The sequence below is a fragment of the Anolis sagrei genome, chromosome X (genome assembly GCF_037176765.1).
Source record: "Anolis sagrei isolate rAnoSag1 chromosome X, rAnoSag1.mat, whole genome shotgun sequence".
In the NCBI taxonomy this organism is placed as follows: domain Eukaryota; kingdom Metazoa; phylum Chordata; class Lepidosauria; order Squamata; family Dactyloidae; genus Anolis; species Anolis sagrei.
This window is the reverse complement of record NC_090034.1, coordinates 22172357-22199536: the sequence shown is the minus strand read 5'-3', so window position 1 is coordinate 22199536 and position 27180 is coordinate 22172357. Positions and strand designations below refer to the sequence as shown.

At 46.3% G+C, this 27180-nt stretch overlaps 1 protein-coding gene across 2 annotated transcripts; it reads right to left on the bottom strand.

The window, feature by feature from the left end:
* Positions 1-3904: 3904 nt before the first annotated feature.
* Positions 3905-27114, bottom strand: COG7 (component of oligomeric golgi complex 7). Of its 2 annotated transcripts, none has more exons than XM_060786434.2 (18): positions 25306-27114; positions 23611-23795; positions 20592-20740; positions 20362-20478; positions 20097-20265; positions 16980-17062; positions 16447-16569; positions 13630-13828; positions 12650-12777; positions 11398-11552; positions 10904-11020; positions 10037-10102; positions 9694-9877; positions 9060-9197; positions 8842-8925; positions 8427-8544; positions 4467-4610; positions 3905-4287 (listed from the first exon to the last, which is right to left on the bottom strand). In XM_060786434.2, the coding sequence occupies exons 2-18, from the start codon at positions 23774-23776 to the stop codon at positions 4121-4123; spliced, it is 2307 nt and encodes a 768-aa protein (XP_060642417.2). In that variant the 5' UTR covers positions 23777-23795; positions 25306-27114; the 3' UTR covers positions 3905-4120. The 2 variants fall into 2 exon arrangements, with proteins under 2 accessions (XP_060642417.2, XP_060642419.2); XM_060786436.2 differs by having other exon boundaries at positions 25328-27114.
* Between the last annotated feature and the right edge of the window lie 66 nt (positions 27115-27180).

The window sequence follows — 27180 nt, the reverse complement described above, 5'->3', positions numbered from 1 at the left end:
TTATTTATTTATTTATTTATTTATTTATTTATTTCGGTTGCTTCTACCCCGCCCTTCTCACCCCGGGGGGGGGGGGGATTCAGGGCAGCTTACAAAAGCGAGGCAGAATTCGATGCCCGCATCACATAACAGCAAAAGACAATAACATCAGTTAACGAAGACAGCAATTCTAGTAATAACAACAATGAACAGAAATAATAATTATTATAGGCAAAAACAACCATAAAAGCAATAAAACCAATACAAACCTCATTGACGGTCAGCGTTTCACAGTCTCATAGTTTAAATTCCAATTCCACAATTGTCAGTCCTTTCAGTCCTATCCATCTGGTTTCCATATCTAATTGCCAGGTTGCCCAAAGGCCTGGTCCCACAACCACATCTTTACCTTCCTCCTGAAGGCGAGGAGGGATGTTGATGCTCTGATTTCCCCCGGGAGTGAGTTCCACAGGTGAGGGGCCACCACTGAGAAGGCCCTTTCTATGTCTGGTAGTCCTTCTAACCAAGACAGAGGACCTAAACCAGGGATCCACAAAATTTTTAAACAGAGGGCCAGGTCACAGTCCCTCAAACTGTTGGAGGGCCGGATTATAATTTGAAAAAAAAAAAACATGAATGAATTCCTATGCATGCTGCACATATCTTATTTGTAGTGTAAAAACACTTAAAAACAATACAATAATTAAAATGAGGAACAATGTTAGCAAATATAAACTTATTAGTATTTCAATGGGAAATGTGAGCCTACTTTTGGCTGATGAGATAGGATTGTTGTTGTTGTTATGTGCTATCAAGTCTCACCCTAGGGGTGAGAAAAGCGGTATAGAAATACTGTAAATAAATAAAGAATAAATTTCAGACTTAGGTTGACCTTGAGCAAGGGCCGGGTAAATGACCTTGGAGGGCCGCATCCGGGCCCCGGGCCTTAGTTTGAGGACCCCGACCTAAACCCTTGGCTACCAGCCATTATTATGGTTTTGTCCTCGATGAGGCTTCAGGACAGGATTGGCAGAGCCATGTGGTTGGAAGGAAAGAGCAAGAGACAACCTTCTAGGCACTACTGAATGGCAACTTCCAGCATTCCTCACCAGGGCTTTTGGGAAGGTGGTCGATGGGAGTTGCAGTCCATTAATCTCCCCAAAAGAGCCCTGTTGGTGCAGCATGTTAAACTGCTGAGCTGCTGAACTTGCTGACCAAAATGTCAGCTGTTTGAGTCCAGGGAGCAAGGTGAGCTCCCTCTGTTAACCCCAGCTTCTGCCAACCTAGCAGTTTGAAACATACAAATGTGAGTAGATCAATAGGTATCACTCCGGCGGGAAGGTTTAGTTATTTTTCGTGTCAGGAGCAACTTGAGAAACTGCAGGTCGCTTCTGGTGTGAGAGAATTGGCTCTCTGCAAGGACGTGCCCAGGGGATGCCAGGATGTTTTACCATCCTTGTGGGAGGCTTTTCTTGTGTCCCTGCATGGGGAGCCGGAGCTGACAGAGGGAGCTCACCCGCACTGTCTCTGGATTCGAACCTGCGACCTTCAGTCCTGCCCGCACAAGGGTTTAACCCACTGTGCCACTGGAAAGGTAATGGCGCTCCATACAGTCATGCTGGCCACATGAAAATGGAGGTGTCTATGGATAATGCTGGCTCTTCGGCTTCGAAATGGAGATGAGCACCATCCCCCAGAGTCGGACATGACTAGACTTAATGTCAAGGGGAAACCTTTACCTTTAGCCTTCCCAAAACCCTTCAACTTCTCAGTGGCCCAGTTGCCCACCTACCCCTGTTTGAGCAGCAAGAGGGCTGACTGCATTACCCTTTACTTCTATGGGACAGCCATAAAAGGGATGGGGCACACAATGTTAACTGCCTCCTGGGACCAGCCAGTCTCCCTTCTTCGTCTCCTCTCTTCCTCCTTAAGGGCTCCAGGAGGCTTGTAAAGAGTGTTGGGAAAGAACCCATAAACAGAGCTGGGCATTCCACACTTGGGAGGCGCCCAGCTTGGTCTGTGGGAGGCACTAGGCTCTTTACCTCCTGCCAAGACTTGGCCCTGGACTGAGAAGAGCCCATTCCAGGCAGAGGCCCTGCTCACCTCCCCTGGGGGACCAAGAGCCCATAAAGATTGGCAGGTGCCTAGCAAGGGCCAAAGGAGCCTGTTTGGGGCAGCAGGATCCAGTTGGGACAGCCTCCGGGCTCCAGCTTTTCCCAGGCCCTAGAAAAGGGGCCGGCTTGGCCTGGTTGGCCTGGGCAGTGGCGGATCCAGACCCTAGAAAGAAGAAGCACCGAGGTCCCCTCCTGCTCCGCAGAATCCAAGGCTGGGAACACCCGGCCCCATTGCTGCAACCAACCCGCCAAACTGGTTCCCTCTCAGAAGCGGGAGAAGCAGCGGTCCTGCCTGTTCTAGCAGGAGAGCCATGAGCAAGAGGCAGGCGCCCACAAGGCATCCCTGGCGCACGCAAGGGCCAGCCTCCCAGGCACATGGCACACGCCACACGCCGAGCAGCAGCCGGCCCTTTCCCACCAAGAGGTAGCAGCGGACAAGGCGGAGGAAGCAGGCAACTGGGACCCATTTGCCTGGCCACCAGATAGATCTTTCATTGCGGGACACTATGTTACCCCTTCCCTATTCAGAGCCAGCCCTTGTCCTGGTCTGACCCAATGCCAGCCTTGTCCAGCATGGTCCTTCTCCAGCATTGTCCAGTGTGGGTGAGCTCCCTCTGTCAGCTCCAGCTCCCCATGGGCAGACATGAGAAAAGCGTCCCACAAGGATGGTAAAATATCAAAACATCCAGGTGTCCCCTGGGCAGCATCCTTGCAGACGGCCAGTTCTCTCACACCAGAAGTGACTTGCAGTTTCTCAAGTCACTCCAAGGAAGCAGAAAACAAGCTTGCTCCCACAGGGAGGAGGGAGCAAGCTTGTTTTCTGCTTCCTTGGAGACTAGGACGTGGAACAATGGCTTCAAACTACAAGAGAGGAGATTCCATCTGAACATTAGGAAGAACTTCCTGACTGTGAGAGCCGTTCAGCAGTGGAACTCTCTGCCCCGGAGTGTGGTGGAGGCTCCTTCTTTGGAAGCTTTTAAGCAGAGGCTGGATGGCCATTTGTCAGGGGTGATTTGAATGCAATATTCCTGCTTCTTGGCAGGGGGTTGGACTGGATGGCCCATGAGGTCTCTTCCAACTCTTTGATTCTATGATTCTATGATTCCTGACATGAAGTTATATGTCTATGCCACATACATGCTGGTCCCACTGCATTCTGGTACGTGTACATGTACCTTGTCTAACAGGGAACAAAATGTTTTACATTCAGCTAAGGAGTACATGAAAGGAGATTTCCAAATGCAGTTGGGTTAACGCAAGGAGGAAGGAACAAATAGCAGCAGGAAGAGTAGATCTGTCTCTCCCTATTCATCACTAGGCCTCCTTTTAGATACTGCCCACAATTTACCCCAGGTTTGGGACTAGCACTGACTTTCTTTCGGGAGGTGGCCACCATTCTGCCCCACCCCACCTTGTAAAACAGCAGTCATTTACACAGACTGCTACTGCTCCAGAAAATAAAGCCTGACTGCTCACTGGAGGGAAGGATATTAAAGGCAAAGATGAAATACTTTGGCCACATAATGAGAAGACAGGAAAGCTTGGAGAAGATAATGATGCTGGGGAAAATGGAAGGAAAAAGGAAGAGGGGGCAACCAAGGGCAAGATGCATGGATTGAAGTTATCCTTGAAGAGACTGGCTTGATTTTGAAGGAGCTGGGGGTGGCCACAGCCAACAGGGAGCTCTAGTGTGGTCTGGTCCATGAGGTCACAAAGAGTCGGAAGCAACTGAATGAATAAATGAATGAATGAATGAATAAACAACAACGACTCTTTGGGACAAGTGCCTCCCCAGAAGTAATTGACAACTGCACTGTTAAAGAGTTTTATTAATTTACAAATCTGAACATTTCACTCACATCACCAAGTGCTTTCAAAAGGCAGCCTCCGTGTCTCTTTCCTCTTCAGACCAGCACCAGGTAGATGCACAACGACCCTGCAAGGTGAGATGGGGAAACTCCAGGCACACACAGTGGGGCCGCAGAGGACTCTGCCCCAAAGCCCCGCTGCAGACTCCAGGCATTGGCTCAATAGTCTAAGCCCCGCATGGATGCGACGGTACTGGCCAGGCGCCGGGGGAAGCTCTTGGCCACCTGCTTATAGTCCTCGGGTTTGGTCTTGAGGAGGGTGACAGTATTCTGGAGAGCCTTGGAGGGCTGGAGGCCCAGCGCGTCCATCACGTTAGCAAGGTAGTCTGGAAGAGCAAATGAAGTCAGTCTATGTAGGGTGGCAATTTCTCCCATGAAGGCCAAGGAGCAAAGGAGAGACCCCAAGGAGGAATCAGGGTCCCCAAGAGGAAGGAAGAGGCAGGGATTGGATCCATGGGAGCATTTGTGGCCCACGCAGAGCATGCCCTCCCTTGCCCTTATTTACCAATATCCGTGGCCAGCTGCTTGGCAGAGTGCGGGCTGAGCTCAGGGATCTGGAGAATGGCTTCACAGTAAGTCTGCATGGTGGCCCTGGCCAGGGAGCCTAGCCAATAGTCAGCCATGTTGTCCAACTCCGGAAGCTCATCACCTTTTGGGATGGAAGAAAGAATATGTCTAGAGCATAAAGTGTTGGGTTTCATCTTTTGTGTCATCAAGTCCCTAGCCCTCAATGAGTAGCTAGACTAGAAATAGGATTGGGATGAGGCATTTCTCCCCCATGTTCCTATGCATGTTTACCAAAAGGGCTTACCTCCTCTTCTTCTCCTCCTTTGAAGAATCATAGAATCATAGAATCAAAGAGTTGGAAGAGACCTCATGGGCCATCCAGTCCAACCCCCTGCCAAGAAGCAGGAATATTGCATTCAAATCACCCCTGACAAATGGCCATCCAGCCTCTGCTTAAAAGCTTCCAAAGAAGGAGCCTCCACCACACTCCGGGGCAGAGAGTTCCACTGCTGAACGGCTCTCACAGTCAGGAAGTTCTTCCTAATGTTCAGATGGAATCTCCTCTCTTGTAGTTTGAAGCCATTGTTCCGCGTCCTAGTCTCCAAGATGTAGCAATGTAATCTCTGTGAGGGCAGTATGGCCATTTTCTAGAAGCATTCTCTCCTGATGTTTCGCCTACAACTATGGCAGGCATCCTCACAATCTCTGAGGATGCCTGCCATAGATGTAGGTGAAACATAAGGAGAGAATGCTTCTAGAAAATGGCCATACAGCCCACAAAACCTACAACAACCCAGTGATTCTGGCCATGAACGCCTTCAACAATACATCTGTGATGAAACTTTTTTTTTTATTGCCCTGAGCTGGCCATGTGGCCATTCGCCATCATTGTTTCTTCTGCCTTTCTTTCCTTCCTGTGAGGATGCACATTTTGCCTATCTCTCTTTAGGCAAAATGTAGCTGCATGGATTTGACTTTTTAACTTATTTCTTTAGAAGATGAGATTTAGTGAGCTAGTCAGCTCCAAGACCTTTCCTATCTAGAATGTATTTCTTTTACTTCAATATTTTTGAACCTAATGTTCTGACTCGTCAATCCTGTGCCATCCTAAGAAATAGAAGCTGATCCCAGATCATCACATGTGTGTTTCTGCTGGTTATGAAGTTTGCTCCTGGTACTCTGCTATATTTATGGTGGAATCACCCAGCTGAGGGTTATTTTTGAGCCTAACAGTTCCGATTCCCCAACAGAGAGGCTTCTCCCCAGGTCCCATCTTTTTAGGCCTCCCAGGACCAAACCCACTGTCTCCTCTCTTCCCAGAGTGATCTGGTTCAAAGCCAAGATATGCAGGCAAGACCACCATTGTGCCAGGAAGGGATTACAGCAGCACACTGGGTTTTTGGATGACAAAGGTGTGATTAGACACGCTCTGCAGACACACACAAAAAGACAGCGGGAAGGCCGAAGGCTCTCAGAAATGGGGGATTTGTTACTGTCCCAACCCTCAAAGGCCGAAGAGGGAAGAGATGGAAGAAAAGGGAATAATTAAGGGGATATTAATTGAGTCGTTAGTGAATGTATCCCCTCCTTAACTCCAACACTGGACCCTGTTTGGTTCTCAGTGCAAAGCAATAATAAAAACAATGTAAGGCGAATGTAAGCAATACTAATAGCGTGCTATACTAATAATATATTGTATATACATATGATATTGATCATAATATTATAATGTAATACAATATAATACTAATAAAAATAAAATATAATTGTTTATTACATTTTACATATAATATTATTAATAATATTGCAGTATAGTGGTATAGTACAATAGAGTAATATATAACATTTATTATTATTATTATTACTATTATTATTATTATTAACTTTATTTGTACCCCGCTAGCATCTTCCGAAGGACTCGATGCGGCTTACAAAGGCCAAGGCCCTCAATAAAACAATAGCATAACAAAACACACAACTCATAAGCAAAACCAAAACAATTGAAGCAATAACAACAAAGCAATAAAACAATACACCGTGACACAGTAAAACTAGGGCCGGGCCGGATATAATGGGTACAGTTAAAAGTGCTGGATATAACAGGTGGAATGCAAGGACTGGGTAAGTGCAATGTGCAGACAGTCTGAAATCTCTAATAAAGTGCTTCTGGGACGTGATGCTAGAGAGCTTCCTAATCTGGAAAGGCCCACCGGAACAGCCAGGACTTCAAGCTCTTCCTAAAGACTGCAACGTAGGGGCTTGTCTGATGTCCTTGGGGAGGGTGTTCCAAAGTCGGGGGGGCTACTATGGAGAAGGCCCTGTCCCTCGTCCCCACAAAACGTGCCTGCGGCGCAGGTGGGATCATGAGCAGGGCCTCCCCAGATGAACGAAGGGAACGCGTGGGTTCATAAACAGAGATGCGGTCACGTAGGTAGGCAGGTCCCAAACCATTTAGGGCTTTGTAGGTGAGCACCTGCACCTTGAATTGGGATTGGAAAATGAACGGCAGCCAGTGGAGCTCCTTAAACAGGAGGGTTGACCTCTCTCTATAAGGAGCGCCAGTTAACCACCTGGCCGCCGCCCATTGGACCAACTGAAATTTCCGAGCCGTTTAAAAGGGCAGCCCCACGTAGAGCGCATTACAGTAGTCCAATCTAGAGGTGACCAAGGCATGGGCCACCCCGGCCAGATCAACCTTTGCGAGGTATGGTTGAAGTTGGTGCACAAGTCTCAGTTGTGCAAAAGCCCTCCCAGTCACCGCCGACGCCTGGGCCTCAAGCGTAAGTGATGAATCCAGGAGGACTCCCAAACTGCGGACCTGTGACTTCAGGGGGAGTGTAACCCTGTCCAGCACAGGTTGCCACCCTATACCCTGATCCGGTTTACGATCGACCAGGAGGACCTCTGTCTTGTCGGGATTAATCTTCAGCTTGTTCATCCTCATCCAGACAGCCACAGTGACCAGGCACTCGTCCAGCACCCGAAGGGCTTCCTTGGAATTAGGTGGAAATGAGTAGTAGAGTTGTGTGTCATCTGCATAGAGATGGCACCCAACTCCAATATTGTGCTTTGCTAGTAATATAATATATTGTATGTACATATAATATTGATCATAATATTATAATGTAATACAATATGACACTAATAATAATAAAATATAATTTTATATTGTATAATACATGTAATATTACTAATAATATTGAAGTATAGTGATATAGTACAATATAGTACCATAATATATCATACTAATATTGTGCTATGCTAATAATATAATATATTGTATGTACATATAATATTGATCATAATTTTATAATGTAAAACAATATAATACTTATAATCTAATATAATAATAAAATTATATATATTACATGTAATACTACTAATACTATTGCATTATAATGGTGTTGTACAGTATAGTAATATATAATCCTAACATTGTACTATGCTAATATAATATATTGCATACAGTGTTTCCTTGCTACTTTGTGGTTCGCTTTTTGCGGACTCACTGTTTTGCGGGGTTTTGCCTCTCAGTTTATGAATGGTTGCCGTTGCCCAGAGCGGCATTCTAATCCTGCCTCCTGGCAATGATGAAGTGTGGAAGGGGGTTTCACCCTCCCCCTCAGGAGAGAGGCAGTCAATCAAGGGAGATTGCAAAGCAAAGCAGAGATAGCTAGCAAAAAAAAAAGGTGCGAGGTTCCTTTAAATCTCTCCTCACATCTGCCTCATCCTCAGAACTCGATATACATATATTGTGTCCCTACTTCGCAGATTTTCGCTTTTCGCGGGTGGTCCTGGAATGTAACACCTGTGATAAGTGAGGGAACACTATATACATATAACCTGTAAGCTGCTCTGAATCTCCTTTGGGGTAAGAGAGGGCGGGGTATAAACTGGAAATAAGTAAACGACATAAATAAATAAGTCTTCCTTTCCCCTCGTGGGTGCACCCACCCACCTTGCTCCGGGGGGAAGGGGAGCTTCCCGGCATGCAAGGCCAGCTCCAGGGCCGAGTCCTCCTGGGTCGTCACAAAGGGCTCCAAGTGTAGCGGGAGGGACATCAGATACTGGCCGATCTGGAATGACAAGTGGAGGATGGGGGTCTTCAGGGACAGAAGAGCCAAGGCAGCAACACAGGCCCCAGCCCAAACAGGCCCCAGCCCAGCCGCTCTGTGTCTCTCAACACTGGCTGTGCCCCCGTTGCAATATAAAGCCCCCAATAACCTTCAGACACAGAGACAATCCCAAACCAAGGCTGCAATGGCACTGGGGGTCTTCCAGGTTCTGCTCTGAGCCCGGAAGGGGGCTTCCCAAAGTCCCAGAAAGACAACACATAGGAGGTCTCCCCAATGCGCCCTCTCCTATTTCCTCACATTGCTGATGTATTCCAGGGGGGTGAGGCTGAAGTTGGGCAGGTCGTCCGTGAGCATCTCTCCGCTGCCTCCAGTGCTCCAGGCCTGGGTTCGAAAGGAGACAGAAGAAGAAGGAGGTGGATCTCCTCCCTCCATTCTTTACTCTACCCATGACCTCCAAAAGAGGACTTTTGGGGTGTTTGTTCCCTCCTCTTCGAGTCCATAATGGACCAGCTCACCTCCATCTTGGGGACCAGCAGGAGCTGTTGCTTGATGCGAAGGAAAACGGACTCGAAGGCCAGCTGGTGGGCCGACTGGTTTAGGCGGGCGAGGGCTGAGCGCGAGGCCGAAAGCAAGTTATGATTGGTCCCTTTTTCCTTTTCAGTGGATCAAAGAGAGGTAGATAAGACAAATTATAATAAATAATAATATTGCACTAGGGATTTAGGCCCCTGCCTCTCCTTTAAATGTTTGCCTTGCTAGTTACTGTGGGCTGGATTTTTTTGGGGGAAATATATTTAATTCTGCATCTTAACATTTCAACTCTCCATAGTGGAACGCACTGCCACAAGATATAGCAAAGGGCTGCCAATCTGCACTGATGAGAAAGGCTAGTTCTCAATAGCCGTTATTTGCAACATTTGCTGAGGAACATAAGTTGGAGGGTGTTGTGGCCTTCATACCCCTGATATCTTCATGAACCACAAGAGAGTGATTATATTAATGGGCTAATAAATACATTCAGCAGATGGATAGTGAGGGGGGAAAGCGTGTTTGTGTGAGATAGACTCTGCAGGACAAATTTCCCCCAAAACCCGGCTGGGATTTGTAGAAGCCGGGAGCAATAGGAGGAGTAGCAGGGCTTGGACTCACCTTGAGTGTGTAGAGGGTCTCCAGGAGGGCCGCATATTCAGCAGGGCTCTCTGCCTGGAGGTAGTTGTGCTCCTGCCAGGGGTTCTTGAAGGGACTGGGCTTCTCTGGAGAGGGCTCCTGGAGGCCGCTCAGGCTGCAGGGGCTGTAGGTGTCTGACAGGTACTTGCCTGCCCTGGAGAGGATCCTGCAAAACAGCCCAAATGGCAATGGCCCCAAAGTGTCCTCAGCCCCAAACAAGGAGTCAGGGGAGAGCTCTATGTTTGTGCCCAGCAACCGCACCACAGTTGGTCACTTTGCAATGTTTTCTGACCCACCAACGCCTTTGTCCCCTCTCCAGCGTTACCTGTTTGCCAGCTGTTGCTCAAAGTCTCCACACTGACGCAGGAGCTCTCCGCAGGTCCCAATGATGCTGTGGCAGGAAAACACCAATCAAAATCTCTATCTGAGACAATACAACATACAACTTGGCTCACTTGCTTGGGTCACTCATTGCTACTTGAACCCAATGGAAGAGATCTGACAGCTCTATCAGCTGTCCAAATTTAAGAGACTACTGAAGACCTAGCTCTAATAATAAAAATAATGGTGCAGGGAGATTATTATTTATTATAATTATATTAATTATTACAATTATTATTATTAACCTCTCCTTATGGCTCGACCTATCTCTAATAATAATAATGGTGCAGAGAGAGTATTAATTATTATACTTAATATAATTATATTAATTTTTACAATTATTATTATTATTAACCTCTCCTTATGGCTCGACCTATCTAATAATAATAATGGTGCAGAGAGAGTATTAATTATTATAATTATAATTATTATTAACCTCTCCTTATGGCTCGACCTATCTCTAATAATAATAATACTAATAATAATGGTGCAGAGAGATTATTAATTATTATTATTATTATTATTGTATTTATTATTATTATTATTATTATTATTATTATTATTTACCCACCTCTCCTTATGGCTCGAGGCGGGGCACAAATGCAGTTAAAATATGTCATCGTCATAAAATACATTCAATTAAAATAAAATAAAAACGATTTCTATACATACTTATTATTGTTATGGGCAGGGAGATTGGGGACCTGCTTAACTTTTAAACACGTGATCCCCTATAAAGGCATTAACAAATAATACTTCAAGGCAGGACCAGAGGAAGCAGACACATACACCCCACTTCCAGTATCCTCACCGGACAGCCGTCTGGAAAGTGCCCCAGTCTTCCTGGAAGAGCGAATCCGAAGGGATCTCGTCCAACTGGCATTTCTTCCGGATGGAGAGCAGGGTGTTGCTGAAGTCCGAGGAGTATCTGCAGAATGGGGCAAAGTCAAGAGGCAGAGTTTAGGGCCTCAAAGGTACCTGCAAAAAGGGATTGCCCAGGGTGGGAAAGGCAGGAGGAAGGGGTAAGGCTTGGAAAGTCCTGTTGCTGCCCCACGCTATCCAAGCATTATGTCCTTCAGATAAAATTACCCTTAACCAAGAAAGTCAAGTTTTCATGCTTTCCTCCAACCTCAGCAGATGGGCCCAGGCTCTTTTGGACAAGACTTTTGTTCTCTGTTTCAGGGAGCATCTTAGTCCAAGCATCCCTTGCAGCCAGTCTTCCACCTGTGGCCCCATTCCAATGGAGGGGGAGGCTCTGGCCCACTGGCAAAGGATCACAAGATGCACTCAAAGCAAAGGACTCACTTGTGGAAGAGGGCCCTCAGGGCCTTGAGGAGGCCACCCACGCCAAGGCCATCAGTCAGCTGGAGGCAGTGGTCCACAGCGGCCGAGGCCAGGCCAAAGAGCTTGCTGACCGAGTGGCTCAGCTCCTGGACACAGTCAAGGATCTCTCCATGCTCCTGGGGAGAAACACCTCACAATCACACACCAAGACCCATATTCACAACCCAGCCCTGCTTTGAAGGAAGAGATCCTTGGAATGGGCAGGCAACATGGACACCCAAGGGATAGGGCCTGCATCTGGCCAACAGATATGGAATTTGCAGATATGGGATGATCACAGAGAAGATCTCTTCTCATCCATTTCCCTGCACCATAATAATAATAATGATGGTGGTGGTGGTGCAGGTAGATTATTATTATTTAAAGAAATGTGTTTTAATAATGATGACAAGGACGACAACAATGATGATGATAATAATAATTCTCCCTGAACCATTATTGATGCTGTTGCTGTTGTTGTGCAGGGAGATTGCTACTGTTGTTGGTATCATGTTTTACTTATTATTCTTATTATACTTAAATTTAGATAATTTTACCCTGTTCTTCAGTCACAAAAGCAATCAAGAGCAGCTTACAAAATGCCCTTAGTATGAAGAGGCTTTAGTCTGTGAGAGGCCTCAGTGTGAGGTAAACCTCAATGTTAGTAGAGGTAGGCCTCAGAGTTAGTAGGCCTCAGTGTGTGAGAGGCCTGGAGTGAGAAGGCTTCAGTGAGAGAAGCCCTAGGTGTGAAGGTTGCTGTATGTAAAAGGTTGCTGTGTGAATGAAGCTCCTATATAAGTGAGAGACACTGTGAGAGTGAAGCTTTCTATCTGAATGAGAATGATGCCCAGCATGGAAGCAAAGAAGGAAGTATAAAGAACTTTATTTGTGTTATGAAAACCTTGTTTTTGTAAATAGTGCAACCATACTATTTTGCTATAAAGAAAAGCCTCCTAAGGAAGATATAACATTGGTCTGTGTGTTTTTGTTCTTTATATCACTTTTAACTACTGGTGCTGGGTCATGCTGCAGCTAATAAGTTATACATTTATAAGAAGGGTATTTTGTTAATAAGTCCACTCACCCAAAAAAAATTGCCCTTGGCTTACAATGTACATTTCTGACTTGATAATGGCTCTGAGAAGAGCTCCTGTCACTCCCCACTTTTATGCTAAGTGAATCCAAGAGATGGGGAGGGTACATAGGGAAAGGAGGGGGGCGGGCTTGGCTTTACCAGTGGGACGGCACTCATTTGGATGAGCAGGTTCTCCTCCTCCAAGGCCCCATATTGCATCTGGAAGGGCTTGTAAGGGCCGTAAGTGGCTTCCACCAGCTCCCCCACCTTCACCAGGTTGCAGTCCTCTGGGAAACCAAGGAGAAAGGATTACAATTGGGGAGGGGGCTTCAGAGATCACATTTCTCCCCTACTTGATTCTAAGACTACAGACAATAGCATAGGAGCAAACGGAGTGCCAGAATGACCCACCGCTTGCAAAGTCAATATCTATTGTTTCCGCACTGATGTGTTTGCAAGCTGAACCTGACCTCGGGTGACCTTGGGGTCGGGTTCCCTTGTACCTGAGCTGGAGTGACCCTCCCACTCCTCAATGTCTTGGCAAGGCTTATCCAGAGCCTTCCTCCTAGATATTATGGGACCGTACGGTCAGCTGAGGATTGGAACCCTGGTTTCCTGGAATCCTGGAAGAACACTGAAAACCCAGTCCTATTCTGGCACTTATGGCCAGGAACTAATCCTTAGCAGAAGCTGTTCAACCTTTTAAGAATGGGAAGTGGGGGGTATTAAAATGCCGGGAACCTCCTCAACAGTGCAGGCAAGGGGCACAAAGGGGTCACAACCACATGAGAAAGCCAAGAAGGCTGGAGTCCCCCGTTTGCCAAACTCAGAGGCGATGGGACTCAAGAGGCCAAGTTCCAACCCACAAAAAAGCGCTAAGTGATGTTTACTCAAGATAGGCTCCATCATGTTCTGATTCAACAAACACCCGAAAGACTGTGTCAACAAGGCTCAGGGCAAGTCAAACACAGTTTGGGACAAATGTTATGTAACCACCGAATGCCACTAGTGCCAGGCGGACAAACAGCATTGCTGTTTTTTAAAAGGGGAGAGAAAACTGTGGGAAAGAATGAAAAGGAAGGCTTCACTGGGGCAAGGCCTGAGAAGGGGGTCTTCTGGCCAATAAAGGGGGCACTTACTCAAGCAAGGTATCATTGCGGCCTCTAGGCCCCGAGCAAAAAAAGTGGTGGTCTCATAGAGGCCCAGCAGGAGGTCCAGCTTGCCATCGGGTCCGGCGCGTTCCATCGACGAACTCAGGCAGGCCGGGATGGGGGGCACCAAAGCCCCCAAGGCCTGGAGCAGCAGCACCGTCACCACCTGATGTGGGGCCTTGAAAACCTGGAAGATGTATAAAAAAGAGGATTGAAAGAGACAGGAGAGGGGTTGGGGGTCACAAACCACAGCAGGAGTCCCCGATTTGGAATGGCAGGAAGCAACCACCATATTAACAAGATGGTTTAACCCAGGAGAGGGAAAGGCAGGTGGGTGTAGGTTGCCTCACATTCTCTCCCGCTTTACATAGCTAGAACATTGCAAATGCTGCCAGTGGGTGCCAGGACGGAGGAATGTAGCAATAAGATAATCAATAAGATTACCTCCAGTTTAAAACATTACTATTAAAAAGAAAACAACAAATAACACGTCATGGGAAAGGAGCCTTTCCCACGGCCTGAAGAAGTAAATACGTCCTCAACTAGACTCTTTGGGAAACACCCACAAAGCAGGGAAATGCTAAAAGGTGCCTGAATCTTATTATTAAGGGACAAGAAATCCCTCATCTTCATCTATATAAATAAAAATATAATGCTCATTTGTGGGATTAACATAACTCAAAACCACTGGACGAATTGACACCAAATTTGGACAGAATAAACCTCTCGGCCCAACAAGTGACCATCACTCATAAAACACTGAAAAACACAGCAGAAGAGACTTAAAAAGCCAAAAAATAAAAATACATTACAACGTATGAACAAAACCACATATATACACATATACACACATACACACACAAAACGCATATATACTGACTGGGCCACAGCAACGCATGGCAGGGGACAGCTAGTAATACATATTTCTCACAAAACTGCACTCAAAGAGGCCACGACTGTATCTCATGCGTGAGGCCTTGGCTCTCCTGGTTGCGGAAAGATGGAAATGAACTCACATCAAAGGTTTTATGAGGGAGACGGAGGTGCAAAACCTGCCCTTTCCTGGAAGCTGTAAAATGGGCCCAGCTTTACAGTGGCCTCAGACCGGTTCAAAGCAAGATAGAGCCAGAGAGGGGTTTATAGGTGAAAATATTTGCTTACAAACAGTGTGACTGGGCGGGAAGACGGCAGCGACACCTGATTTGCACCTCAAATGATAACCACTCAAGAAGCTATTTTTGAATCCCAGAAACTGAACGCACTTCATCGAGAGCCTGTAAAATCTGACCATAATCTCTGTTTAAATCCCTGGGCAAATGAATCAAAACACCATGGAGACTGGGTTTGCTTGTGGTCAAGAGGAAAACAGGAAAATTTATTCCTGAATATACATACAGAATCTTTCGTAAAGATGGGAAGTGGGCAAAGGAAGCCACAGGAATAAAACAAGACATTGGTATACCAGTCAAAGGAGAAGACTAAATATAAGAAAGAGATCAAAAGCAAACCAAAGCGAGTGACGATGGATTCCCTCTGTCAGATTTATCCCCTTTGGAAGCCGGACTGTTAAAATGTCCTGCTGCTGACATATCCCCTATTCACAGAAGGTTTAATGGGAGATTATACAGAACACTATTTACGTTGGCCAATGCATTATTTTTATCCACCCGAGCTTTTCATAAAAGGCAAATGTTTGCTGAGGACTTCCCTTTGCCCAGTCACATCAGACTCTGAGTCAGACTCATCTCCGAGTGGATGAAAATAAAAATCAACTGGATCCCAATGAAGAAACACAGCAGCTCCTTTTGTAGGAAACACAGACCATTCTGGGAGGCATCATAGGTAGAAAAATGGCCATCAAGGGGGACTCATTCCAGGCCGATTGCCGAAAAGGCCTCTGGGGAGCTACCAGCGGTTGCCCAAGATAAGATCAGCCTTCCCCTTCATGGGTGAAAGCCTCCATCAAGCTAATCTGATGGTGCCGGCAATTGGAGACAAAGGCCCCCACTGCAAGGAACCAGTTTGGCCTCCAAGTTGCCAATGGGGCACCCCAGGCCTTTGCTGCTGATGCTGCAGCAGATTTAGGCTGCGGTGAACATGTGGGCATAAGAAGATCCGGCCACAGACTCAAGGCCTGCACCCAAGTACAAACCTTGAGTATACAGGAAGGGCTTCTCCATAGAAAGGCTTTGGTCCTGTTTATCGCAGGCAAATGCAGTTTTTCTCTCTGCAGAGAGGAGCAGGGACCCAAGGGCTGTGCTTGGAGATGCTCCAGGTTCAAGTTACAAGGGTGGCCACTCTCCAAGCACAGCGACTGGCCCTTGCTTTAAAACTCTGATGCATGCACATCAACCACAAAAAGGATGCTGAATTCAACCCCGCAAAATCTCAAGCGAGCACAGTGCGATTACAGGTGCACAGAAGATACTCGTCACAGCTTCTTGGAAAGCTGCTAACAGCTAGGAACTGGTTTATGTCCAAATCTTGAGTGAGATACAACCAGCTAATGATTTTGCAAAGGAAAATAGCAGAAAAAACAGTAATCCGAGTGAGCTGCGTCAACTGGTTCGCCAAACGCTAGAGGCCATAAACGGAGAGGGTGTTTGCCAAAAATGTTGCAGCCATCTACGAGCAACTCAGGCACATCTTTTCAAAGAGATGGAGGAGATAGGGCAGCTCCAGGACCATGGCAACCACACTCTAGGGGAGTCCTCCTGCTCCCGGCTCACAACTGGACCTTTAGCCCCATGTGACCATCCACACAAGGGACGGCAACAGCCCCGGGGCTTCCCTTTGCCCGTTTACCTGCATGGCCCACTGCAGCTGTGTGTGCCAGGTCTCCAGCAGCAGGTCATAGAGCCCTGTCAACTGACGGTCTAAAGGCAGGTCTGACTGGCACAGGTCCTGCCAAGCAGACACCAGCTGCACCTGAAAGAAAGAGAGGGAGAACCATTGTCATAAGAGGGGCAGCACACGCTGGGCATCGCTCAGGATCTCTGAAGGGACACTTGGGGAAGACTTCGCCTTCCAGATTAACATTACGTAACTGAATATGCTTTTATATTATTTACATTATCAGCACTAGCACTGTCCTTTTTGTAAAAATACTTCTTTTTATACAAATTGGCTGGGAGTTAAGCCTGTCACTGGGCACCCAGAATCTACGGCCCTTCACATGCTTTTGGTATGCCAGCTCTCATCATCCTGGGACATTGGTTTGTTTGTCTCAGGGGCTGATTGGAGATGTAGTACAATACAATATGGAAGGCCATGTGCTTCCTCAGCCCTGGTGTAAAGCGAAAAGTTTCAGCAGGGACTTACGGAGCAATGAGGCTTACCTTGTGGCATTTGTAGTAGTAAGCCAGCAGCTGGGGCATGCGGTCGATTTCTGTGAAGACTTTCACAAACACTCGGGACTGGTCTAGAAAGATGGCAAATTTGGGGAGTTCAGGGGGATGAAATGCTCCAAAGCTCTGGAATTCCCTCCATTCCCCCTTGTCTGCCCCCCACTTCTTTCGCTGTCTGGGGAACTCTTTCCTAATCCAGGAACAAATTGCCTTTATGTAATGGGTTTTCTGTTTTAAAGCTATACCCTTTACGCTCCCTTGGCAACCCCCTCTTCACAGAAGTCAATATTAACACTGAATTACAACACTGCCCAAGCTCTGCAAGTGCAGCATTTTTTAAAATGGAAGGACAGAGTGTTTGAGGATTGGGACATCCATAGGGATATCAAGGTATTTGTTTATAAAGCTACTGTCTTCCCAACCCTGCTATACACCTGCAAAACGTGGACTGTCTACAGACGTCACACTCAACTCCAGGAACTATTCCATCAGCGTTGACTCCAAAAAATCCTGCAAATCTCTTGGGAAGAGAGGCGGACAAAGGTCAGCATGCTGGAAGAAGCAAAGACCGCCAGCACTGAAGCAATGCTCCTACACCATCAAATCCACTGGACTGGCCACATTGTCTGAATGCCCGATCATTGTCTCCCGACACCATTACTCTACTCCTAATTCAAGAATGAAATATTTAGTTGGATAGAAAAAGAGATTTAAAGATGGGCTTAAAGCCAAAATTAAAACCAGTGGCATAGCCACCGAGAACTGAGAAGCTCTGGCCCTTGAGCGCCCTAACTGGAGGTCAGCTGTGACCAGCAGTGCTGCAGAATTCAAAGAGTCACAAATAGAGGGCAAAAGGGAAAAATGTGCCAAGAGGAAGGTACATCAAGCCAACCCTGATTGGGACCACCTTCCACCTGGAAACTGATGTTCACTGTGGAAGAACATGTGGATCAAGAATAGGGCTCCATGGTAAAAGGCGAAAGATTTATACGATCTGAAGAGAAACCAGAGTCATGGAGACAAAAATAAGACCCCAAAAAGAAGACTGGGAAAAGAAAATCCTTGATATAATGTGCATGGATAAACTGACATATCTACTTTCAAAGACACATAATAAACACATGAAGATGACTGACTGGACACTCCTCAAGACTTGGTCGAAAGTGCAATTATTGATATAACAATAACAATAATAAAAAGGAAATATAACAATTACATATACAGACCCACTACCAGAAGAAGGATGAAAATGGGAATAAAAACAAAAAGGAGAAAAATGTTTATTGTCAGCGTCTCTGTGATGAGAAATGGAAGAGCATACCCTCCCATCCTTCCTTTTTTTCTTTCCCCCCCCCCTCTCCTCCCCAACACCCCCCTCCTCCCCAACACCCCCCCCCCCCCACTGTTTTATTGTAAAAGGAAAACCCTTAATAAAGATATTATATATATATATATATAAGAATAAGGCTCTATGGTCACCTAAGTATCCACCTCCAAGACACTACACTTGAACGCCATCATATGGGATTGCTTTAAGAAAAATCTAAGAATACCCTATGAAATCCTTGCTTTTAAATTACTGTCAATATAGATCCAATTCCGCAAACAGTTAATAAAATGTAGCTTTTTGTTTATTTTTTCCTATGTCTTCCACATTTTTCCATTCTGTAATACAACTTGAGTGTCACTCTTGGGGGAAAAGACATGTCCTGGGTCCTAGGAGGAGGAGAGTTCGGGTGCTGCTGAAACAGACAAGACAATGGCTGCTTCCAAAGTTACCAAACTCTGTCTTGGGATGCCTCCTGCTGGCAGCTTTGTCACAGAGCTGCTCTGTCCCCAGGGTTTGCTAAGATTTCTCCACAGACTGAGGCTTATATGGGGAGAGTCTGCCCCCATCCGGACACTTAAGACAAAGCAAGATGCCCGTGTTAAACGTTCTCAAAGCACTATGTTGTTGAAAGCTTTCGTGGCCGGAATCACTGGGTTGCTGTGAGTTTTCTGGGCTGTATGTCCATGTTCCAGGAGCATTCTCTCCCGATGTTTCACCCACATCTATGGCAGGCATCCTCAGACCTCACAACCTCTGAGGATGCCTGGCATAGATGTGGGTGAAATGTCAGGAGAGAATGCTTCTGGAACATGGTCATACGGTCTGGAAAACTCACAGCAACCCTTTCCAAAGCAGGTCTCAAAGAGAGGCCCTCCATGGCTGAAAAGGGAGGATGAAAATCTTTTTTAAAGAATGGGAACCATTTCTATCATTCATAAAGGAAGAAAAGGAAATGTCAAAATGCTGGCAGGTTTTGAAAATTGGAAGAAAAAAAAAGACTGCAGCCAGGAAATCAGAAGACATTTACTTCTTGGGAGGAGAGCAATGAACAACCTCAATAACATAGTGAAGAGTAGAGACATCACACTGGCAATGAAGGCCCGCATAGTTAAAGCAGTGGTATTCCCCATAGTAACCTATGGATGTGAGAGCTGGACCATAAGGAAAGCTGAGCGAAAGAAGACAGATGCTTTTGAACTGTGGTGTTGGAGGAGTGCCTTGGATCGCGAGAAGCACCAACCAGTTCATACTCCAGGAAAGAAAGCTCGACTGATCACTGGAGGGAAGGATATTAGAGGCAAAGATGAAGCACTTCGGCAACATAATGAGAAAACAGGAAAGCTTGGAAAAAATAATGATGATGGGGAAAATGGAAGGAAGAAGGAAGGGGGCCCAACCAAGGGCAAGATGGATGGATGTTATCCTTGAAGTGACTGGCTTGACTTTGAAGAAGCTGGGGGTGGTGACAGCCATGGGCTGGTCCATGAGGTCACAAAGAGTCGGAAATTACTCAATGAATAAACAACAACAAAAGCGGAGGCTGGATAGCAATCTCCAAGGAGAGGTTGCATGGAGTCTTCCTTCCTGGCAGAAGGGGGTTGGATTGGATGGCCTCTGGAAGTCTCTTCCAACTCTAGGATTTTACAAAACTATGATTCAAAGGATGAAGAATAACCATGTGCTCCAATGCGTCCCAGTCCTACAGCAACAATCTGGACTTCCACAGGGGCCTCTCTGCACATCCCACCTCATCCAAAGCCCCATGCCCTGGTCCTCACCCACAGACTGGGCATTGAAAGCTGCCACGATCTGGGGACTGGCCAGGGCCTCCAGCCTGTTCTTGAGGGCCTCCAAGTGGACACACTTCTCGGAGTAATCTGGGGTGTCCACCAGCACCGCCAGGCTGCTCTGCATGCTGGTCAGCTTGGCCGAGATAACTGAGACGTCCTGCAGGTTAAGCGAAGAAGACACAGTCACTGTGCATGTCCCAAATAGAATCACTCCAGGTATCCCACACCACCTTTGAGGCACAAGTCGCTTCACCTGCGTCTTAAATGTCTCCTCAATGTCGGCACTGAGGGTGCTCCACTTGTCTGCCTCCTGGAGGGAGTCTGCGGCCACCTGCATCCGGGATTTCACCTGGTCCAGCTGGACCAAGACCTGGGAGAGGCAAAACTGTGAGGGACCCTGACCCGCACTGTCCAAAGGCCACTGCCAACATTTACATTGCCTCCAGACAGGCCCTAACAAAGCCCCTGCAAAGGGGGCCATACCTGCATGGACTGAGCCGTGTCCTGCTCCAGCTTCTTGATATCCTCCCGCACCAGCACCATCTGCTCTTTCAGGAAGGCCGCCTCCTGCTTCAGGGACTCCACCTCCCGCAGGACCCTGGGCATGCTCTGCAGGGCCTGCTGGCTGGTCTCTGAGTAAGAGAGTGGCAAAAACTGAGCTGCCAGGACTGGAGAAGTATTATTATGAACTGTATCCATATCCTGCCTTTCTTCCCATAGGCACTCAAGGTAGATGGAAAGCAGGGCTTGGAAAGGCTAGCCCAGGCCTCTTCAACCTGTGGCCCTCCAGCTCCCAGAAGCCCCTGTTGCCAACTTGTTCCATGGTCAGGAACTCTGGGAGCTGAAGTCCAAAACACTCATTAGACCAGAATTTAGGAAACTGTAGATGGAGCCTTAGTCTGAAGGATGCAACAAAGCTTTAGAAAACTCTTAGATTAAGCTAACATACATAAATGTCTGAGTAGTCAAAGAAGAACCATAGAAACTTAAAATTCATAGAATCATAGATTAGTACACACACACCGCCACCATGAAGGAAAAGCACAAAGCACTCCTGACAGATGGCCATCAAGCCTCTTTTTAAAAGCCCCCAAAGAAGGAGCTTCCACTACACTCCAGAGCAGAGTAATAATAATAATAATAATAATAATAATAATAATAATAATAATAATAAAAACTTTATTTATACCCCGCCAACATCTCCCCAAAGGACTTGGAGCGGCTTACATGAGGCCAAGCCCAACAACACATCAATAAAAACAACAAGCAATAAGCAAATAAACAATACAATTAATATAACTCACATATAGACAAAACACATAGAGATTTAAAAACCTATGGCTGGGCCAAATGTAGTAGTTAAAACTTTAAAATAAATGCTGGACATGAGGTAGGATGTATCTAGTAGGAGGGTTTTAAACAAGAAGTAGGGGGAGCAACCCAACGGGTAGTTAAAGTGCTTCTCAAGATATTTTGCAGGGGATTGTGTCCTTTATTCAGGGAAGGCCACATTTTCAGGCTCCTCCTAAAGACTGCCAATGTGGGGGCTTGTCTGATATCCTTGGAGAGTGAGTTCCAGAGTCGGGGGGCCACCATAGAAAAGGCCCTCTCCCTCGCCCCCACCAATCGCGCCTGCAAAAGAGGTGGGAGCGAGAGCAGGGCTGTTCCAGATGATCAAAGAGATCTTGTGAGTTCATACACAGAAAAGCGGTCACGCAGGTAGGCGGGTCCTAAACCGTTCAGGGCTTTGTAGGTAAGAACCTGCACCTTGAATTGGGATCGGAAAATGAACGGCAGCCAATGGAGCCCCTTAAACAGGGAGGTTGACCACTCCCTGTAAATTGCTCCAGTTAGTAATCTGGCTGCCCGTTGGACCAATTGAAATTTCCAGGCCGTCTTCAAGGACAGCCCAACGTAGAGTGAATTACAGTAATACAATCTGGAGATGATTAAGGCATGAACCACCCTGGCCAAATCTGACTTCACAAGGTATGGTCGCAGCTGGCACACGAGTCTTAGTTGTGCAAAGGCCCTCCCAGCCACTGCCGACGCCTGGGCCATTGTTCCACTGTAGAACAGCTCGTATGGTCAGGAAGTTCTTCCTAATGGTCAGGTGGGATCTCTTTTCCTGTCATTTGAACCCCTTGCTCCGAGTCCTAGTTTCCAGGGCAGCAGAAAACAAGCCTTCTTCCTCTTCCTTATGACATCCTTTCACACACACACACACACACACACACACATATATATATATATATATATATATCTTCTCAACCTCTTCTGCAGGCTAAACAGACCCAACTCTTTAAGACACTTCTCATAGGCATGGTCTCCAGACCTTAGTCAAATCCTATTCTGTTTGGAAAGAAAAGCACAATCAAAACCCTCCTAACAGATGGCCCTCCAGCCTCTGCTCCAAAGCCTCCAAAAAAGGAACCTCTGTTGAGCAGCTCTTCTTACAGTCAGGAGGTTCTTCCTAAAGTTCCGGGTTTTTTTCCCTGCAGTTTGCATCTGTTGTGTCTCTAGAGTACTTTGCGGGCTTGGCTTCCTCTGTCTCAGACTATGCACAAAAGGGCCCTTCTACACATGCTGTAAAACCTGTAAGTAAAAGGGGGTGGTGGTGACTAAACAACATTTAGCCATAGTGCAGGATGGATCGGGTTAAGAGAGAAAAAGAACGTGGTAAAAAAGTACACTTCAAATCCGATTCCATCTGAAAAATACACCTTTGTATGGCTGTCTATCCCTGCAGTCATGTAAAAGATATGTTTTCCTCCCCCCCCCCCCCCCCCCTGTGTAGGCTACTCCAGTGCACATGCACTTTTTATAAAGCCCAAAACAGCTGGTCGGGCTTTCAAATGGACGCACAGGTGGTTCAAAGGAAGAACAAATGGAGAGCAATTAGAACCTCCCAAACAAAGGGTGCCTCCAGACAAAAACACTGATTGACTTTGCAACTGCAAGGCTACTCAGTGCTGACATTTCACCTGCATCTCTGGCTAATGGCTTCTTCAGAGGTTTGTTCAGAGACCTGTTGGAAATGAGGCAAGTGGGATGTGTGTGTGTGTGTATATATATATATATATATATATCTGTGGAATATCCAGGGTAGTCTGTTTGAAGCAAGTGTGAATGTTGCAATTAGCCAGCTTGATTAGCATTTCCGAACTCTTTTATTTTACACTTTATAATCTTAAGAATTTGAGAAAGAGAGACCTAATGCACACATATGAATCTGCTTGTGTTTGCACTTACGCATTTACAGTCTAGCACATAACAAAGTGAATTTAAAAAAAAAAACTTCTGCCAGATGTCCCCCGTCTGCCCTCTATTTTGATTCGCTTCAAAGGAAGACTGTGAGGATGACAGGGGACCATATCCCAGGGCTGACCTGCTGTCAAGTCCCAGGATTTTTGATCTTAGAACAAAAATGCGGATGTTGACGCTGCCTAGAAGTGCCCACAGCCTCCACCCTGGAAACACCTGGAGCGCCTCCCCTTCTCACCCTCCACTGCGTTGTTGACCTCCTGGATGAAGAGCTGGAGCTTCATGACCAGGGTGGCCGCATGGGTGTCCACTTTGCCAGGGGCCTCCTGCTGCACGGCCCGGAAGGCCCCATTCACCCAGGCCTTCACCTCAAAGTCCTCCTCCAAGAACTTGGAGAAGTCCATGGCGCTGAGGAGGCTGGACCTGCAAAGAAGGAAAGAAGCGAACAGGGATAAATACAGAACTGGTTACAGCAGTGGTTCTTGAAGTGTGCTCCATGGAGCCCTTGGGGCATACTGAGAGGCTTCACGCTTTCCTCCTCTTCCACCCCCTCTAAGCTTTTTCTCCTCATTCCTATGCCTCCCCTCGTCTCCAAAAGCCTTTTCCCCTCCATTCCTTGCCACCCAGATCCTTTTCCCCTCACCTTGCCTGCTTCCAAAACCATATTTCCATCTCACCACTCAGGGGGTGCTTTGCATGGCAGAAGGGAGCTAATCTGGATGGCCTATGGGGTTACTGTTATTATTATTATTATTACTACTATTACAAAGGCTGGCAGAAGGAAGCTGATCTGGATGGTCCACGAGATTGCTCCTATTATTATTGTTGTTGTTGTTGTTATTATTATAAAAAAGACTGGTTGGCCATCTGTTGGGGGTGCTTTTCCTGCATGAAGGCAGAAGGGACTTGGACTGGATGGCCCCAAGGGTCTTCCTGTTGTAGATCTGCCACTTGAGGCTGATGGTTTAACCGATTATTTAGAAAGGATTGTGAGCTTCCTGCGGCGCAAAGTGATGGGCTCTCGAGTCTGGGAAATGATAGGAAATGATAGGATGCTTGCCATAGATGCAGGCGAAACATCAGGAGAAATGCCTCTAGAACATGGCCATATAGCCCGAAAAAACCCACAAGAACCTAGTGATTCCAGCCATGAAAGCCTTCGACAATACATTGAACATCTCTACGGGGAGAAACTGTTCCAAGACACACGAAATAGGATGCTTGCCATAGATGCAGGTGAAACGTCAGGAGAAATGCCTCTAGAACATGGCCATATAGCCCGAAAAAAAACCCCACAAGAACCTAATGATAGTTCTCTCTGTGAGAAAACTGGCTCGGAAAGTGCAGTCCCTCAAAAGCATTCATGGGAGTCAGAAGTAGCAACAGTAGATAAGGAATCGAGTGAAGAACTGAGTGAGAAGGAGGGGTCCCATCTGTAGCTACAGAGATCAACAAAAGCCTTCATTTTATAAATCAGATCAGAAAATAGATCGCGTCATTCAGAGAGAAACCAGTAGGCTGTTAGGAATTGTGGGAGTTGAAGTCCAAAACACCTAGAGGGCCAAAGCTGGTCCATGCCTGGTCTACCAGCATCTAAAGACCTTATAAAACTACAATTCCCATTATTCCATAGCCTTGAATCATCGTAATTAAAGTGGTATCAAACCGCATTAAGCTTACAGTGTAGATGCAACCCTAGTGGAGCCTAAATACTCCAGGAAATGCTATAGTTCGAGAGAAATCAGGTGAGGGGAGGATGAAGGAGCAGCAGAAATGATAACCAGCCCCTTCATTTCATTTCCCATTCTTCCCAGAGCCACTGCAACTTCCAGAATCCGCTAATCAGCATAATATTGGCACAAAAGTAACTTTTCTCGGCTCTCCTGTCTTGCATAACATTGAGAGGGGCTTATTTTGCCCTTCGCCTGCCTACCTGCCCTGTTGTCGGGACCCACCTGCGCGCAGGCGCACTGAGTTCCCTTCTTCCCAGCAAACGTCAGCTCTAAGCTTCCGCCATCTTGGCCCCGGGACTGTCTCGCACTAAACCCCGCCCCCCGCGGCGTCATCCTGCCCTTTCTTGAAAGGGATTTCCTGGAACGTCCTCTCACCTCCCATTGGTTGTCGGCTATCCTTTCTCGTTCTGATTGGGCATTCACTCTAATAAGCCCCGCCCACTTTGGACAGGAGGGGGAGAGGATAAAGCCACGACTCTTATTAGGTTCCTGCGCCTTTAAGACTGAGTTGCAGTTTGTATTCTTTCCTAATAGAGGCATCAGTATATGTATATATGATATATGTGCACAGGGAATGATAGAGTGAGACCTATTATCAAACTATGAGCAACTTTTGCTAAATTTGTATGATCAGGGCTGTAGCAGAAGGAAAAAAGAACAGTAAAGCCTCCTTGGGCTAAAATTGGGCTAGACTACATGACCTCTGGGGTCCCATTCGACTCTAAACATTAGGAGGACCCCCCCCGCCCCATGGTAAGAACTGTTCAACCGTGGAATCAGCTCCCTTCTGAGTATTGTAGAGTCTCCTTTCCTCCTTTCTTGTTAAGCAGAGACTGGAAGGCCATCAGTGAGGAGGGATTGGATTGTGCCTTCCTGTCTGGAAGGAAGGGGTTAGTCTGGATGGCTTTTAGGGATCCCTCCCAAAGTCTTGGATTATACACTTTAGGAACCTGGTTTTCAACTTTTTATATGCTTTATTGGTTTTTAACTGGATTTTTTTCAATATAGTTTATATTTAATCTTGTTTTAATGTTTGCAGGCAAAAGTATGATAGCTGGGACCCAATGCTGGTTGTGCAACAAGGGTCAGAATTACACTCGCATAGCGAGTGAGAGACACTGGTGCATGCTGTAAACTTAACTATTGCTAACTGCCATTTTTTACCATTCTTCACTATCACTCAAACTTAACTTAATTACATGTGGATGAAGTGTGTTATAAACTTAACGCTGTCTCGTGCACGTCATCGCTTCTCTAATTCTGATGCACTTTGCGCAACTAACATTGGGTCCCAACTATCATACTTTTGCCTGTTTGTATATTAAATTGTATGCTGATGTGTTGTTGAAGGCTTTCATGGCCAGAATCGCTAGGTTGCTGTGAGTTTTCTAGGCTGTCTGACCATGTTCCAGAAGCATTCTCACCTGACGTTTTACCCACATCTATGGCAGGCATGCTCAGAGGTTGCGAGGTCTGTTGGAAACTAGGCAAGTGGGGTTTATATATCTGTGGAATGTCCAGGGTACGAGAAAGAACTCTTATCTGTTTGAAGCAAGTGTGAATGTTGCAATGTTGCAACCTTGGTTAGCATTGAATGGCCTTGCAGCTTCAAAGCCTGGCTGCTTATTTTATATTAAGCTGCTTTGAGAGATAAAGCAGGCTATAAATTAATATAATAATAATAATAATAATAATAAGACAGCGAAGTTTGCCAATTGTCCCAACTGAAGACCATTCTCCTAAATGCAGAATCCAAAATTCCTTTAAAATTATTTTTCTTACAAGACTCCTTTACCCATCTTCTAGTTCCTCTATGAGTTTTCCCATAGATATTTCATTTTTTTAAAAAGAAACTGCAATCTAGGCCAACATTTTGGGGAAGTTTGGGTCACAAGCCTCACATGTGATCACAGTGAGTCTGCCAATAATTTGGAGGCTGAATGTCTGACTTTGTCGTTGTTTTGCAAAGGGCATCTGCCCCCTTCTTATATCATAAAACACACGAACAATATATTATTTGTAGCTTAAGCTACATGTCGTGATGTTATGAAGTAGAAATGAATTAATCCCTTTGG